Source organism: Parasteatoda tepidariorum, chromosome 6 (genome assembly GCF_982258835.1).
Source record: "Parasteatoda tepidariorum strain Cologne lab strain chromosome 6, Ptep-v5.0, whole genome shotgun sequence".
NCBI lineage: Eukaryota > Metazoa > Arthropoda > Arachnida > Araneae > Theridiidae > Parasteatoda > Parasteatoda tepidariorum.
Window position 1 is genome coordinate 18,414,162 of NC_141760.1, and position 19,587 is coordinate 18,433,748.

Here is a 19,587-nt window from a genome sequence, read left to right on the forward strand (position 1 = left end):
CAGAACGAAATACATTCAAACCTGGGAGATGATTCTACAATTCCAAATCTAATTCTAGTTTGCACTAACCACAGGGTTGAATTCAAATGTCTTTAATGATTGAGAGATACCAGGGTTAAGTTGTCTGAGCCATTAGTTGTCTGAACCATAGTGGGAGATTTTCCTTTTAATGTAACTCAATTATAGATTTGTTTTACTCAAAAATAATGACAATTTTGCTTATTTTCTTGATGTAGCTATTATCCTTTGTTGGGTTGATCTCAAAATTAAATCGTGACGCATTAAGATAATCTAGATCGATTGATCAATTAAAAGCTAAAATGTTTCTATGTACTTTGTAATTATATACTAGAAAAGTCTGGAAATTTGCAAAGAATCAATCTGGAAACAATACCAAGGAGAGCCTTTGAATCATCACTGCATGACCACCCATTTTTAAAATCAAACATAATAAGCATAAATTGATTTATTTCAACGCTGCTTTGGTTAACATAGTTTAAATTAAATCTTCATTATTAAACGTTTTAAAGTAACAATTATGGCAAGCCATAGTTTGTCATCAGCCAAATTATTTTCTCCTTTAATTTTTTCACTTCCTTGCAAAAATCGAAAAAGGAAACTTAGTTTTCACCATGTTTGATTGTCCACAAAGATCAAGTAGGCCCATTTCCCCTTATTATGCTTCAGAAGTATGCATGCTTATAAATTTATAAATGATCTGATATTTATAAATAAATTTATAAATAACTTTAACTTTATAAATAACTTTTGTTAACATAAATCGTATGAAATATTCATTATTGAATACTTATATTGAATAACATGCATTTTTAGCAATTTGGTTAAACAATAATTCCTTCATTAAAACTATTTTTATCAACAAAACGAGAAAATATTTTAATTTATAAGGAGTTATCTTTTTTTTCTGTAAAAACATTTTATTTTACTTCTTCTATTTTACGTTTAATCAAACATAAATTGTATTAACGAGCTGAAACTAGCACTACATTCTCGTTTAGTGTAGTTGTACGTACATTTGGTGTAGTTTCATCAAGATATGGTGCGTTGTTTTTAATCTATTAAAATATGCTGGATCTTTGAACTTGCCAGATTTAACGATCCCACCAATGCACTTTTAATCTATTTATGATAATATTTTGTGATAAAAATATTCTATAAGTAAAAGTTAAACGTACCTCTAATAGCAAAGGCTATTTTTTCTGGAATCGAATATGCTAATTCTTCTTCTTCTATCTCTTTTCTCATTGACTTGGACTACCGAAGGTAAATCAAAATATATATTTATACTATGAAAAATATTATTTAACCTGAGAAAAACGAAATAATATATTACACTGCAAAGGTTTTTCAAAAATTATTTTCCCCCTAGAGTTTTATTTAAACTATATTAATCATATTTCCAATTAAGTTACTGTAAATCAAAAATAATATATAAACTGTTTTTCTTTTTTAAGCAGAGCAAACCATTCAGGTTTTTTAAAACACTAGCATTAAACCCTTAATGTGTATTATTATACACTGTCAAAAATTTCGGATCATATTACAGCATAAAGTAACAGGCACTTTGGGTGCATCATCGGTATAACCTATTTTACCGTAAAATCCTTTCTTTAACATAAAATTTTATATCGTAATTTTTACAGTAATATTTAGTTAATTCAACTGATTCAGTGATTTTAGGAAAATTATTACTAACAAAATTACAGTACATCAGATTTTTTATTCCGCAACATGTTCTAAAAACAATGAATTTTAGGGTAAAAAGTACCAGCATCCTGAGTTCCTGAGTGCTGGTATTTTTTACCATAAAATGATCTTGAATTTTTTAAAGTGTATTTATTGACAAATATTCATTAATATGGGATGTTTTTCAAATGAAGTTTGACATTATTATTTAAATTTTACAGAATCAGTAAAAAAACAACAATGCTGAAACTCATAGATACATTCCCTTAAAGTAACAAACAGCTTTAGAATCTATACGTAAGCATCATTGTTATGGCCGAAAGCAGAAAAAGTAGAATACAGAAAAAGGCCATCGTCGGTATCTTTTCTGTACTGTATTGTGCACTGGAGGTGAACTCATGTTTCGCATCGAAACTTGTGCCCTATTTTAAAGATTTTAATAGAATATATTTGTAATTCTAGAGGTTTTTTTGTTTTACACTGTAACAAATTCCGAGTCAAGTTACGATAAAAAAACTGGCAAACCGCGTGCAGCATCCGTAATATCCTTTTTTTCTTAAAATTTTGTATCGTAATTTTAACAGTAATAGTTATTATAATTCGAATAAATCATTTATTATATGGAAATTATTGCTGTGAAAATTACAGTATGTCAAATTTCTTGTTCCGTAATATGATCCGATAAATATGGATTTTAAGGTAATAAGTACCAGCACCTTAAATAATGGTACTTTTTACCGTAAATTTATCAGGAAATCTTCACTGTTTATTATCATCTTCAAAATTTATAACGCTCTTATTTCATACTTATATTTTATTTTTGTTATCTTAAATATAAAGGCGTGTAAAAATATTTAAAATAAGAAGTAGGAAAAACAATAATGCCTCATAATAATCATTAAAAAACACTCGCTCTTTCTTCAATTCAATAATATGATTTTAAATGTAAATATCAGCATATTTTTCTATTTATTCAAGAGATACGCATTCAATTAATGAAGGTTTGCTTAAAAATGTACTTAAATAAAAAAAATTCTTTACTATAGAGAAAAATGAAAGGCAAAAATAAAAAAAATAGAATTTTACAATTGAAAGAAGATTTGCATTACAAACATTTATACATTCAATTAATGCAATTTTATTTCTTACCCGGTGAAAAAAATTCTGGTGAAATTACCTTACTACATGATGATGACATTTCTGGTAAAAAAAACCCCATTATTCTGGTTAATAAAACCAAAATGCCCGGTATTTAAACCATTCATTAGATTTATCGTTCATATGGTAACGGTTTACCGAAAAATCTGGTTTTCAGTATTATAGTTCTTATTACCGTGCATTTATGAAAAATACAAAATTGAAAAATAAATTATTCATATTATGGTATTTGACCTCACATTTTTTTAAGTGCTCTGCTTTCTCTCTAATTGCGCCATTGATTGCTTTTGCACTTAAATGATTAAAAGATAATAATGCTTGACCTTCATTGTGAATAATTTTTACTTGACTTATTACAAAGAGTCTAAATGTATACTTTTGTAGAGGTGGCGCTTATAGACAACCATGTGTATTAAAACTTAAATGTTTCCAAAATTCTAACGTTTCATTTTTATTTAGTCCATCATGACCCTATGATCAATGAGGGGATGTTTGAGGGAGATATGTTGGGAGTAGAAGTTGATGAGGTAAGCATACTTTTGATAAGTGTTGAACTTATCATAATTACCCTATTTTTTATTATAATGCATTAGTGATGATATTAGAAGATTATTTTTAAAAATGTGCCTTTACTTTTTATAATTAATTAAATTAATTAAATTAATTAAATTAATTTTTGATTGTGACGTTGTTACCAACTTAAAAATTTTTAAAAATATGTCTAATCTCCCCCTTTCAACTCTTTACTTACGGTAGTTCTTCGAAATACTAACGAAATTAAAATATAACCATTTCTAGCAAATAATATGCCATTTTTTTTTAGTTGTTCTAAGTTTCGAACAATTATTCATGATTATTCTGTCTTGTCCTTCTTTAGCCATTGGCTTCTAATCTCATTACGAAAATGGCAAAAAATAACAAATCTAGAAAAACCAAAATTTCGTAAAAATAAAAAAATAAAAAGCTTTTGTGACAAAACTTTTTATTTTTTGAAAAGCACCACTACCGCTGCATTTTTAGGTTAAAAAAAGTAGCAAATATCGAGAATTATTTGCTAAATTTTATTGATTTTTATCTAGTTATAAAAACCTAAAAATACTGTTTTTTTTTATTGAAATAATTTAGCACTTTTACATATAAGCTGTTTGTTGTTAGTTATTTTTTCTGTGATATAGTTTCTGTCATTGGTTTAAAATCAAGGCCTTGCTTTAAGGCACTCAAGCTTTGACTATTTTAATTTTGTCTGCAAAAGTACGTTGAATAACACGCCTTTAGTTTGCGAAAATATGTATTAAGAGCAGTAATTGCGGAAGACCCTGTATTTAGGACATGAAGTGCGAAATTATAAAACACGCTATGTAAGCCATTATAAACAAAAAAAAATTTTTTGAAGAACTACACTGTGAAAATGCTCTAGACCAAATTACTGTCATAGGTATTGGAACTCAGGGGGCCGGTACTTTTTAACGTAAAATCCATTTTTACCGTCCAGTACAAAAATTCTGATAGACAGTAATTTTTGTGTGTTGTAGTATTTATTGCAAAGTCACTTATTCACTGTAATTAAATAAATATTACCCTTAAAAGTAGGCATAAGATTTTGCAGTAAGAATGAATTTTTCGGATGCGTCACTCAGGGTGCCAGTATTTTTTACTGTAATTTGATCCGGTATTTCTTGAAGTGTTGTATTATTGCTTTAACTAGTATTTTACATGTGATGTATACATATTTTGAATTTGATTTAATAAATGATTAATTTATGAATTAATATTTAAAAGGTAAAAAGTGTAAACAGGAAGTCAAACAATATTATAAAAAATATGAGCTTTAAAATCATAAATGAAATTATGATTACAGTAAGAATTTTTAAACTAGTACTTTATTTTTCTTTATATCATATTATACAATTGGTTGTATTTTGTTTTACTCCAATATTATAATTAAAACGAAGTGAAATATTTGTATAATAATTTGCTATTTTTTTACCATTCCTGCTTATTTTTTTATTTCTTTAAGGATCGAAATGCTATACCCCGTGATTCGCAGAGATGGCCGGACGGAGTTATTCCTTATTTCATATCACCTGAATTATGTAAGAGACTTGCAAATTTGACAATCGACATTTCCATTATTATTTTACCAATTACTGCCAAAGCACCAGAAATAAATTAGTTTCAAAAAATGAATTTTTAAGGCTAGCTTTATCCCGTGATTGTATTAAATTAAATTAATCGATGCAAAACGAGTATTAAAAACTACAAAGCAATATCGAGCATTTCTTACTAATGAGACTAATTATATTAGTCTAATGTGGTGCAGTAATAAATAGTAACACAGTACCAAATATTTATTTGAGTATTTTAAGCGATTGAACGACAAATTTATTTTGTGTTATTTTAGAGTAAATTTTTCAACAAGTTTTACCTTGTCGTGGTATAAAATTAAATTATTAAATACAAAATGGGTATTTTAAATTAGGAAGCAATATCAGGTATTGCTTACTAATAAGAGGCATGCGGCTAATGTGGTACAGTAATAAATAGTAACACAATGACAAACGTTGGTATGGTTTTGTTAAGTAAATTAATCGTTTTGAGGATCAATTTTTTTTCCCCTCGTTCATTAAAAAGTGATTGCAAATGGAGTAAATGAGCCAATCGGGATAGACCTTATAATAGTTTATAAAAATTTATTTGCACATTTTATACAATAAAATGAATCACTTATATGAAAGAGGATAAAATAGTACATTAATATCACATAATTAATTTTTTCAATAAAAAATAATTGCATCAAATAATTTTTAAAACAGTCTCCGACTAAGTTTGTAAAATATTTATTCTCACCTGTATATTTTTTATTATTATTTTTTTTGTGTTCTCAAAACTTTCTATGGGCTATTTAAACGAAACAATTAATCGAAATTTCTATTTTTTACCAAAATTTTTCCCCGAATAATATTTTTTTTCTCCAATGGCAGGCATTGAATTTGACTCTTTACATATCAAGATACCGGAATTGTTACTCATTTTGCGTTACCCAGCAGGCACCTGAGAACCAAAGTCATAGAAGCGAGTAACGTTGCCCACGGAACACTGCCAGAAACCCGTTTATAGGGTGGGCCACATCCATCTATCACACACACACAACAGAGGACAGCACAAAGAGAGAGAAACAGCCATGCCCAGAGCGGGATTCGAATCCGCGGCCAATGGCTTCGCGGTCAGGCGCGCTAACCGCTCGGCCACCTGGCCGGTTACCCGAATAATATAACACTGTCTTTCATATAAAAACTCATGTAAAATGATCATTCCACTTTTGAAATTAGCTAATTTTACGTTTACGAGTAATAAGCATCTGTCTGTCGAGTTATTTAGTTTCATGATTACGTTTCATGAGCCACTGAATGTTTACATAAATTTCAATAATTGTTGATTTTGGAATTATTTATTATTTTTGTTTTGCAATTCAAAATATTTAAATTTTGTATTTCAGCTAGATTAACATCAGAAATCCGAAGAGCCATGAAACATATTGAAGACAGCACATGTATACGTTTTGTTGAAAGAACCAACCAAGAAGATCACATCAAAATTTTTAGGGACAGTGGGTAAAAAATTTTTTTGAATACTAACTGAGAATTTTTAAAAATGAATAGCGCACAATGATGGTGCTTATTATGAAAACAATGTTTCTAGAATGTTAACTGAAAAAGTAATTGGTGCTTCGAATTATTACTTACTGTTGGAATACAGCACAAAATAAAGGAAAGGATTAAAACTGTAAAAAAAATTGATTCAATTAAATAGATATTTCTTAATTTAGTTTTTTTTATTAATTTAATCCTTATTAGACATATTTTAAAAGTAAAGCTATTTTGTTGTACGCAGAATATTCACTCGGAATTAAAAATTATTTAAACTAATCTTAAAAAAAGTTTTAATAGATTATTTAGATCAAGACTAACACTATAATCTGATATATATATATATATATATATATATATATATATATATATATATATATATATATATATATATATATATATATATATATATATATATATATATATATATATTGAAATTGTTTCTATTTGCATGCATCACTTTTCAAGGCAACTGAACTGTACTCTAATCCATCGTAAGTTTAGGGAAATGAGAAATAGCAAAATGAGAAATGTTCAACGAAGAATGATTAGAATAGAATGTAATATCTCAAATGAAGAACATGGGAAAAGAACGGTTTATGCTCTTAAAAGCTGATTTGAATAAAAAATGATTTTGCAAGCTGAAAGGAAGGGTTTTTCTACAGTATGACCCATCTTCATAATCTAATAACTCTCGGAAAAATATAATTTTTCAGGCTATTGATTCGTCAAAACTTAGTAATCCACAAAATACAGCAGATGACGATCCAATCGTCATTTGTTCAAAATGTAATATAGATCTGAAAATTGTCTCTGCTGTCTCCTTAGGTCTTCAAATGTGTCAAATTCATCGACTCAATTCTTTTTCCAATTGCAGATGTTACTCACATTGGGGAAGAATAGGAAGGCAACAACTTTTATCTTTGGGATATGGTTGCGACCCGTTTGGAACAATTGTGCACGAACTCTTGCACGCTATCGGTTTCGAACATGAGCACAATAGATCTGATAGGGATGAATATTTGATTATTAACTGGCAAAATATCGAAAATCGTAAGTATTGTACTTTGCTGTGTAAACATCATATACATAGTGTGATTTTTGTATAGATTGAACTTCAGCTGAGACCTAAAATTAGAAGAACTAGGCTTAATTATATATAAATACTGCAGCATGTTCCAGCTGATAATATGCAAATGCTGACTGTTTCAAATATCTCCTTCAGAGAAATTGTTTTTTTTTTAACATCTGCCGGAAGAACTATTACGGTAGTGATTTTTAAACTAATATGTATTGGATGATCTGATTTTGCATCGCTTTAAGTGTGACTGATATCAATTGACTAATGTGCGAGACTGGTAACAGTTCAAGTATAGATCTCGTTCAGACAGCACCTGTTCTAAGCACCCTCACCACACAAATTTAAATACGTTTAGCTTTAAATCCCGATCCGATCAAGAGATTGATGGAAATTTTGATGCCAAATCAAGATCGAGCATGATTTTTAATATTTTAAATGAAGGTTAAAATTTTAAAAAGAACAATTTTCACGACTAAAATTTGCGAACATATAAGATACATTATATGAGATAACTAGAGTCGTGATGGTTGAAGGGATAGTGCGTTCGCTATTCAATGAGGTGAACCGGGTTCGAATCCCAACGATTGCTGGCCGTACCGAATTCGGCATGCACTGACCAAAGTGCTGACGTGAAATATCTTCAGTGATTGACGGATCATGGGCGTATTTAGTCGAGTCCCTCTGCCGTTTGAATAACCATGGAGTGTTTTCATTGTTTTCCTTTCAGTGTAATGCAAATGTGGTGTAGTTCCATCAAAAAGGTCTCCACGAAAGCAAATGTTTCCCAATACTTAATCCATGTGTGCCCTTGTCTTCTGGATAGGATTTAAAAATACGGAGTTGAACATTAGTAGTCATAAGCCCAAAAAATCGGGTCGGTGGTTCAACGGTTTAAAAAAAACGTATGGGATAACTAATATCCGGAAAATTATATTTAATTATGGCAAATTGTTTGCATTTAAATGACTCTTATTTTTTCCATACTTGATAAATAAATATGTAACTTTTATTTCAGTAAAACCTTTGCTAAAAAATGCTTCTATTACAAAAATGCATTGTATTAGAACAAGACATACATGTTTATTAAATCAAATTACGCTCATTTATTGAAACTACTGATTTATTTTGAAAAATATAAGAACTTTTTTTTACCATACAGAATGGTATTACGCTTTCGAGAAGTTGGCTCCACAACAAAATAGGCTCCTATCTTCCTTTGACTTCAAGTCCATCATGTTGTATGGAAGCAATTCATTTGCGAAAGAGAGAGGCAAATACAGTATGACAGACAAAAGTGGTGGAGTATTAGTCCCAGTCCACAGAAAGGATGCTATGTCTGCATCAGATATTTATAGAATTAATAAACTATACGAATGTAGAGTTTAGAGAAATACATTAATGTTTTGCAAAATATGTAAGAATTGTTTTGTAATATGTAAGATGAGACTTGCACTAAAATGAAAGTTATTAAGACTTGTAGTGTATTATTATTTTATCTTTTTGTACTTTTATTTCTAAAAAAATGTGAAACTTTTTCATATTGACTGAAAATTTTTCATTTCCATCTTATTTACTTATATATTATTGTATACTTTCTCGGATGGGTAATGTTACTTATCAATTTTTCGATTTTCTCGAAGGGTTCCTCGGATAGATGGGTAATGTTATTTATGAATTAGACTATTTTCTCGAATTGTTTCTTAGGTATTGTTATTTATAAATTGGTCTTATTCCACGGATCATTCCTCGAACAGATGGGTAATGTTACTAATGAATTGGACTGTTTTCTCGGATGTTTCCTCGGACAAACGGGTAATGTTACTTATAAATTGGTCTTTTTCCACGGATGTTACCTCGGACGAGGGAGGTATATGTTACTTATGAAAAGTGTTATTTTATGGTCTTGTTCGTATTACGGCAAAGGATTTACTTTTGAATATGAGTTTTATCTGCGATGGTTGCTTGGACGGAGGGGGAATGTTAAGTACGGAAACTGTAAGGTCGTAAGGAAACTGGTTCTACTTCCACGGATGGTTCCTAGGGAAGAGGGAGAATGCTAAGTACGGAAAGTGTAAGGTTGTAGGGAAACTGGTTCTATTTCCACGGATGGTTCCTAGGGCGGAGGGGAATGTTAAGTACTGAAAGTGTAAGGTCGTACGGAAACTGGTTCTATTTCCACGGAGGGTTCCTATGGCGAAGGGGGAATCTTAAGTACTGAGGAAAGTGTAATGTCGTACGGAAACTGGTTCTATTTTTAGGGATGGTTACTAGGGCGGAGAAATAATGTTACTTATGGTTTTAATAATTCTTACAAATTTTTTCAAATAAACAATTGAATACAGTGAAAAGTACAAAAATGTGATAAAGTATAGAAATAGAGATATTGCTGAGAAAACAATTCTAAGTACGTCAAATTATAACTCAAATAAAAAAAAAGGAAGTAAATACACTAGTGTACGGACTTGGTCGATTATCTCTAGAATTACTGAACCAATTTTAATGAATTTGATATGTACATACATTGTCACAATACGAAACAAATAACCATTCAACAATTGTAGCACACGCGCATGATCGTACGTAACAATCGTTGGAGTTGGAAGGTGTGCAACAGTGGTTGCAGAATAAACAAGCAAAATGGCTTAATAGGGATGGTCCTCTCTTACAGACATATAAGCCTCGCAGCGTGATTTCATACTTAAAATTAGGCAGCTTATAATTTCCTGTGAAAATTGGTCCCATTCATGTAGCAACGCTTTTTTTTCATTTCCTGGATGGTTCTCTATAGGGTTGAGGTCGGGAGATCTGACTGACCAATCCATCTGGCGAATATCCTCACTCTCTAGAAATTCGTCAACCAGAAGAGCTCTATGTGGCCTCGCATTGTAGTCCATTAAAATGAACCCAGGACCAACTGCACCCTTAAAAACAAACTTAGGGCTCCAAGACATCATCCCTAAACCTCACATCAGTCACAGAGTCTCTTTTAGAGACATGGAGAGGTGCGCGGTCATCCAACATGATACCTGTCCTGGCCATTAAACCTGCTACGCCATAATAGTCAATTTTGAGGACAGTAGAGGGTAGGTAGCGGATCCCTGGTTCTCTCCATATGAACTTACGGCAAGAATTGTGTTTAAGTGACCGAGACTCAAACCGCAGGGTTTTTTTTTGCAAACAACCGTCCCTCATGAAGTCGTTCGGAAACAGTCACACTAGATACACGGGTTCCTCTAGCTGCATACAAGTCACGAGAGAGCTGACAAGCTGTAGCCCCTCTGTTACGCCTCGCTATAATGGTCAAATGGCGATCTTCTCTGGTCGTCGTGGTTCTCGGACGACATTACCCAGGCTTTCTCTCGATGGATCCGGTATCCTGGAACTGTTTCCATAAGTTACACACGACTCTGGGCGTTAAATTAAAATCTCTAGAAATCTGGATCTAAGATTGGCCTGCTTCTAGCCTCTCTACAATTCGCCACCTAGTCTAAACGTTGGTGGTTACTCATTTTTACTGTTACAAATTGAATTTAACCTTTTGCTGCAATTTTTTTTTAAAATGGCGGCACTTGGGGTTTGTCCCATTGGCCACAGAAATGCCGGAACTGCTACTCTATTCTCGTTACCCAGTGGGCACCTGTGGTGAAGCCACGGCGATGGGGCAGCGTCGCCCACGTCACACAATCGCAAACCCGTTTTTAGAGCTGGTCACATTCACACAAAGAGGAAAGGACATATATATATATATATATATATATATATATATATATATATATATATATATATATATATATATATATATATAGAGAGAGAGAGAGAGAGAGAGAGAGAGAGAGAGAGAGAGAGAGAGAGAAGGAAACATCAATGCCCTGAGCAGGATTCAAACCCGCTGCCAATGGCTCAGCAGTCAGACACGCTAACCACTCGGTCACCTGGTCGGCTTCTGCTGTAAAATAACACCAAGAAATTCGTCGAGTTGTGTTCGCGAACAAAATGCGTCCAAACTTACGCTCACTTATAAAGCCTATTTCTCTACTGGATCCGCCTATACACGCGTGTACGCTTACGTATTTGATGTACAAGATTTGAATTTTTGTCTAGATGCAGTGGCTTTACATTCAGTTCAGTTCTTTTCATGAAATTCAATAAAATATACAAATTCTCTTTATTTATTTCACCAGTGTATTATTTCATGTTGGGGCTTCTTCATAGTAGATCGTTATTAATGGCAAATCTCAAATTAGCATCTTTTAAGAAAAACGTTAAATAATTGACTTTAAAATCTAATTAAGAGTTTAAAATATTGATGCATTTACAAGGGTTGTTAACCAATCAATATCTTACTAACTAACATACTACATTTTATTTTTATATTATTAATTCTAAAACTAAAAATTCTAGAACAGTCTTCAAAATCAGTGATTGATGAAATCATTTGCTCTAAAAATGTTGTTCTTTTGAAAAATATAAATTATAAATTAAAAAACTACCGATATTTTTACATTATTTTTTATGTGTGCTTTTATTTCTAAAAGAGCGCATGTACCAACTCCTGATGAGTGCTTATGATTAAAACCTTCGAAGAAATTGAGGCTCCACATCTGTTCTAGAATAGTTATCAAAAAGTATTATATACTTAACTTAACTTTGCAAATGTTTAATTTAAAATACGGATGCATAAGAATTATTTACCAATACCCAAAAAAAGATATCTTAATATTTTTGTGAATTGAACGTCATTTACTTCAGAAAGTATAGTGAGTGCTCCACGATGACAATACTCAATATATAATTGTATGATTCTTTCAGAAATAAACCTTAAAAAAATCAAAATTTTAACAATGAAAGAAAAAAAACTTAATCGAAATAAAAACGACTGAAGAAGGTCGCTGAGAAAATGTTTAAATCTGTTTATATGCAAGCGAAAATGGAGAGGTGTTTCGATAATTGGTGAGAATATTTCGATAAGTTTCTTTTCTGACTACTGATTTTGAAAACGCTTTGTTTTCTCTTCTTTTAAATACATATTTCAGGATCATATTACACCTATTAATGCGTTTAATTTCGGGTTTCATTTAAAATTACATATTAAGAGTGGTTATTATGAAACACTGTGTAAAGTATAATTGGTATATGTAACTTTAGAGTGGCTTTAATATATTGTCTTGTTAAAAACACTGTCTGAAGAATTCTTTAAAATACTGCCTGCAGTTTAAAGTACAGTCATTTGCAATTTACTTCCTTTTTTTAAACATTCTATTAAAGACTTTAATGAAAAGATACTTAATCAAGCATAAAACAAATATGACGGTCAACTGAAGTTGAATCTAATTACTCTTTCGAACATACTTTTTTTATTGTGTTCTGCCTTAAATATTTTAAGGTTTGATTATTCTCTCTCTCTTATATATATATATATATATATATATATATATAAATACAAAAATTAAATATTTTTGTATTAATAAAAGAATTGAAACTCTTTCGTTTTCATAAAATGTCATTGTTAAAGAATAAGCGTAGAGAGATTCTATTTTGGGAATTCAAGGCTGAAAACATACCATTGAAATATAAATAGATTTATATTTCAAAGGAAGAGTTATTTTTAGAATCTTTCCCTCTTTCACTTCCATATTAGGAAGCAGTAACTGATTTTCCTTAATGCGTAAGGTTACAAGGAATGTACGAAGTGTACCTTTTTTCCTCAAATCTGTGTTGGTATAAAACGTCAGAACGCTAGTTTTGCGTGTTCTTTTCATCATGATGTGATCCTGATAAGCTGTTCCGGAATTGTCAGAAGTCTTGTTCATCCCCCTCCCGTAGGGAGTGTGGATGTGAACTGTTATCAATACCAGCCTACATTTAAATAAACCTGTTTAGAGCGTCTGATGGCTTACGACTGCATTATTTCAAGCTAAATACAACACTGATAACAGGGATGTAGCCCTGTTATTACAAGTCGACAGGATAAATACTTGCAGAGGAAGTTTACCCATTTTTATCTCGCAGAAACTAAGCGTAACGTAATCTGGCTGACTGCTAAGTTGAAATTTTCCCCATTCCATCATCCACCGGGAGAAAAAATTGCTGCAGTGAAAAAAACGTTGAAGGAAGGAAGGGCGATTTTCCACCCGTACTACTTGTACCTCGTCGCTCCTGAAATGCTGATGTAGAAGGAAGAAAGGACGATTTTCCCTTGCCGTTTTCAGAAGAGATGTTGGCTGGAGATTGTACCCTGAAACCAGTAATGTGTATCCCATCCGATGACCCTGCAGTGTCCCATCCATCGATTTCTGATGTTCATTAGTGCTCAAAAAGAAATTTCACTTTGGTTCAAAAATGAATTAGTCTCTTACAAGAATTGTTTTCTAAAAAAGGGAAAACAAAAGTGAATGCGCGTTGTGAAGGAAAAAAAAGATATATTTTGTGTCTCTCTTCAACGAAAAATAGATGAAGGTCAAAGGAAAAGTGAGACAAATGGAAAAGATTGACTGTAGATATATTTTTTTTCTCTCTCATTTTTTTCTTTCTCAATGTTATGATTAAATATTTTAGTAATATTAGATATGAGTACTAATCTAAATATTTTATTTTGAATAATGGAATATAGTATTGTATTTCTTGTGTTTATATATTTTTTTTATATAAAATTATGATATAGTATTGTATTTATCGTGCATCTAAAATGTTTTTAAAGGAAATAAATGTGATTCAAACGTCAATTAAATTAGTGACGCAAACAAAATTAAGTTGTTGTTTAAACTTTTGTTTCCAAATGATTTTTCTAGATTAAACCGTAACAAAATTCTAAATTTTTCAGAATTTCCTTTTGAACCTAACGATGAAGAATTTTCAAACAAACTACAAGAAATTTGTAATAATTTCAGTTTTTCGGACTTAGTCAAAATTTCAGACATTTTAAATATTTCCAGTGAGGGAAATAAAGATGAAATTGCAAAGCATATTTTAACTTGTTTATGTGATTTTGATACCTTAAAAAATTCGATAGTAATGGAAAATTCCTCTGAAGATGAGGATGAAACTAATCAGTTTCAATGTAAACAAACTCAAACTGATTTTGAATCACATTTACCAATTAAAACTTGTGTAAGTCAATTTACACAAGCTAGTTTAAATACTAAATTATATGTTGATAAAGAAATACAAACTCATGTTTATACTGATAAAGATATGGCATCCTATAGTCAAAATTCTAGTAATGATATAAATAATAGAGAACCTGAAACTAAATTAATAGTTAATTTCGCTGATGTTGAAGCAGTTACCCCTATGTTTAATGGAAATCGCCATGAAAATATTAATTCTTTGTTTGAAAATTTTGAAACTCATGCTACTTTATTTAAATTGTCCGATATGCAAAACTTTTTAGTTGCTAAAAGATGTTTGAAGGGAAATGCATTAACTTTAATTAGAAGTGAAACTCATTTAAATTCTTATGAAATATTAAAAAATCTTTTGCTTGAGGAATTTGGACTTAGTTGTAATAGTGCAGAAGTACATGCAATGTTGCATAAAAGAAAGCAAAGGTATAATGAAAAACTTCAAGAATATTTTCTAAAAATGAAAGAAATTGCAACTCAAAGTGATATTCATATATGGCAACGGTACTTTTAAAAAGTAACGAGTAAAAGTACAAGTATTTTTAAAAAAAGTAGCGAGTAAAAAGTAAAAAGTACTTATTTTAAAAAGTAACGAGTAAAAAGTACAAGTAAAAGTACAAGTACTAAACAAAAAAAGTAACGATTTAAAAGTACATTTCTAGGACATCGAAAATTCAAAGTAACCTAAAATTTTATTGAATAATATTCTTATGTTCTTTAATGTTTTTGCAAAATTGTTGTTATTTATTTAATTATTTTTAATTTTGAAAGTTATGGATAGTAATTTATTTTTAAATTCGGAAGAATATTATAATATAATTTTATAATATAATCGTATAATATAATTTTAAAATCAAATATAATTTTAATATCAAACTTTTTATGGATTTGCACGAAAAAGAAATTTTATCTATTGATTTTAATTTTTAGTTTATTATTTTTATTTATTTAAATTACCATTGATTTAAAATTGTTTTACTCTTTAGAAACGCGTTTTAAAAACATAAACAAAGCAAACACGGGGTTTCAGATAGCTTTGTGATCTTTGAGCTAGTAAAAAATAATTGAATGTGCAGTATAAGTTGAAACAGAAGGTATTTAAACACGAAGTTAGCTGTGAATGCATATATATTGCATTCACAGCCTTTTTTTTTTTTTTTTTTTTTTAGAAAGCTTACCGAGTTTTAGAAAAAAGAAAAAAGTAACGATTTCATTCGATATTTCCGTTACAAATACTTTTACTTTTTCCCTAAAAAAGTAACGAAAGTACAAGTAAAAGTACTACATTTAAAGAGTAACGAAGTACAAGTAAAAGTACGTACTTTTTACTTGTACCGGCGGTACAAGTAACGAAAGTAAAAGTACTGCCATGTATGGTGATATTGATGACTTTACTCTAATCACTTACATAATTCAGGGAATACCATACCAAACAAATAATAAATTAATTTTTATGGAGCCAATAATCTTTTTGAATTTAAACAAAAACTTAAAATTTATGAAAAAATTAAAAGTGACTTAGACAAAAATAAATTTCAAAATAATAAGGGACCATATATGAAAAAAATGGAAAACCCAAAATATGACATAAAGTGCTTTAAATGTAATGCACCAGGACATAAAGCTCCGGCTTGTCCTAAAAATAAAAGTGTAACCCCGAAAGTGACAATATCCATTTTGTATTAATAAAAGAATTGAAACTCTTTCGTTTTCATAAAATGTCTTTGTTAAAGAATAAGCGTAGAGAGAATTTTGGGCGTCAAGGCTGAAAACATACCATTGAAATATAAATAGATTTATATTTCAAAGGAAGAGTTATTTCTAGAATCTTTTCCTCTTTCACTTCCATATTAGGAAGCAGTAAATGATTTTCCTTAATGCGTAAGGTTACAAGGAATGTTCGAAGTGTGCCTTTTTACCTCAAATCAGCGTTGGTATAAAACGTTAGAACGCTAGTTTTGCGTGTCCTTTTCATCATGATGTGATCCTGATAAGCTGTTCCGGAATTGTCAGAAGTCTTGTTCATCCCCCTCCCGTAGGGAGTGTGGATGTGAACTGTTATCAATACCAGCCTACATTTAAATAAACCTGTTTAGAACGTCTGATGGCTTACGACTGCATTATTTCAAGCTAAATACAACACTGATAACAGGGATGTAGCCCTGTTATTACATATATATATATATATATATATATATATATATATATATATATATATATATATATATATATATATATATATATATATATATATATATATATATATATATATATATATATATATATATATATATATATATATATATATATATATATATATATATATATTGATAGCATGTTTCTTCTAAGGTTTGATTATTCTGAATTATGCAATTTCTTGAAAATTCTGTTATTAGTAATGTGCAAAGAAAATGTGATAATCGTTAAAAAGATAAATGACTCTGTAGCATTAGTTACAGCAAAAGAAATTGCTAAATCAGAAATAATAGCAGATCTTTACAGTTTTCTTTAAATTCAATATTTTTTGATATTTTAAATCCTACATCTTCGAATATTTACAAAATTACATTTTAAATGCTTATAAATCTTATCATTAGGTCTAAAGTCATTATAACGTTTTTATTTTGTGCATTTTAATTGCTATTGTAACACATGAAGCGTTTTGCTGACAAAAGGATATTAATAATTCCTAAAGAACTTAGAAACGCAAAAATATACATAAGAGTCCACGCACTTAAGTTAGCAAAAGATTAAGGAAATTTTTGCAATATATTAAAATGTTAAAAAAGAAAAAAAAACGCGAGAAAATAGTAGATAAAAAAACCGTTTTCAAATAAAACTATGCTGGTGTTCCATGAAAAAGTAACACAACACATTATAGGGACTTTCTCGCATAATGGGAAAACTTGCTAGGATAAAAAATTTCAATCAAGCGAGTTTGAGCCGCTGTGGCTCTGAGAATAGGGTGTCGTTCATCTCCAAATGAGGTGAACCTGGTTCAAATTCCAGCGATGACTGTTCTATACGAATTCCACACTCAGCTCGCACTGACCACAGTGCTGACGTACAATATCCTCAGTGGTCCCTTAGGAAAATTTGCCAAAGATTTGCTATAAAAAATGCCATAGGATATTCTTATGGGGTTTTGCCTATGGTAAAAATTTGCCATACACTTCTGCCATATACGCATGGCAAAAGTTTACCATAGGCAAAACCCCATAAGAATATCCCATGGCATTTTTTTCTATGGCAAATTTTTTCATAGGCTATGGTACACCTTTGCCATACAGCTATGGCAACATTTCTCCTTTGGTATTTTACCATAGAGTTATGCATCAAAAAATAATTACCATTTAATTAAGAATCTTTTGCAGTTCTATGGATATTTAAAATGAAAACTTAATGATTGTAGAATAAATATATATCCCAACTTGACAACTTCTGTCAAGCAAAGCTGTTTTATTATTAATATTTACTTTCTTAGTATTGATAAACTTTCCCCTGTTTTCTATATGAATTTACTAGCAGAATGTCTTCTGAATGTTGTTCTTCAGGTAAGTTTTCAACAGTTTCTACTTCGGTTTAGACTCATTTATCCATTTTGTTTACAAATATGTCGGCGATCTTCGTTGGAAGGGATGTTCGAGCCATATTTCAAAAGCGTATTCTGTTTGTCGCACATGTCTACCTAGGCGGATCATAGGTTAGAGTTTCCTTGTCATCGGGCTAACCCTTAGAGGTTTTCGTGTTTTTCCTCTCCATGAAAAGAAAATGCGGTTAATTTCATCAAAAAGTCTTCCACGAAGGCAAAATTTCTTCCAATACTTGATTCAGGAGTTCCCTTGTCATCTGGATTGGGTTCAAAAGTACAAGGCTATGGAGTTGAACGTTAATAGTCGTAAACCCAAAAAATTGGACGGAGATGAACAGTTTTAAATTGGGTAACGAAATTGGGTCGGCTATTAAATGACTGATATTAATAAAATAATATCAAGCGAGTTATTTGAACATTCAAACTTTTCGTGAACAATTCTTCCAAAAGATTACTCGGTGCAAAAACTACAAAAATCAAAATTCTAAAACTCAAAAAAGTATAAATTTAATATTCATGAAGGAAAAAAAACACTAAAATATGTAAATGACATTTAAGCTTGCCTCACGCTAGTATTTTTTTTTATTTTTTTTTTTTATGAGGAGGATCCGCCTTTTGCTCATCATATATCAATATTCGCTCATCAGCTGCCACGATTAGTTCTACAATAAGTTTTTGCTGTTTCTGGACAGTAAAAGATACTTACATCTAACTTAAAAAATGTTGAATTTAAAAAATTCCAAATGTTTTATTGTATATACGCAGATTAAAACCAAATCGTTTTGCTTGATTACCATTGCAATTTCATCAATTTTTTTTTTAAATTTCAAAAAATCTTTTCTACTTAATCTTTGATTATTTTAAAATCTCTTGAAATATTTTTCCCTAGATGGATTTTTTAGCAAAAGTGGTACTTCAAAGTATCGCAAAATATTTTAAGTTTGCAATTCTTTTCATTATAACAGGGACGGATATTTTCATAAACATGAAAAAAAGTTTTAAAAAAAAGGAATAAAAGCAATACAAAGGAATTAAGCCAATATCTACTGTTATCCAAAATTGTCCCTATTATTCTTTTAACTATCCTTAAACTATGTTATATTCATTTAGATGTTATTGCGCACGCGAACCAAAATTGACATTCATTTTCTCCAGCAATATTGTCATTCATCACGTACGATTTTTGAAAAAGAAGATTCCAGAGAGCGAACTAATTATATTCAATTTAAATGTGACAAATTTTCCAATTGTTATTAATGTATGGAAATTGGATGTAAAGTA

The 19,587-nt window shown here is 30.3% G+C and overlaps 1 protein-coding gene across 1 annotated transcript; it reads left to right on the top strand.

The window, feature by feature from the left end:
* Positions 1-1,129: 1,129 nt before the first annotated feature.
* On the top strand, positions 1,130-9,066 carry LOC107441045 (astacin-like metalloprotease toxin 5). Its single transcript, XM_016054179.3, has 6 exons — positions 1,130-1,284; positions 3,325-3,392; positions 4,883-4,958; positions 6,362-6,476; positions 7,390-7,565; positions 8,753-9,066. The coding sequence occupies exons 1-6, from the start codon at positions 1,233-1,235 to the stop codon at positions 8,977-8,979; spliced, it is 714 nt and encodes a 237-aa protein (XP_015909665.1). The 5' UTR covers positions 1,130-1,232; the 3' UTR covers positions 8,980-9,066.
* Positions 9,067-19,587: the final 10,521 nt, after the last annotated feature.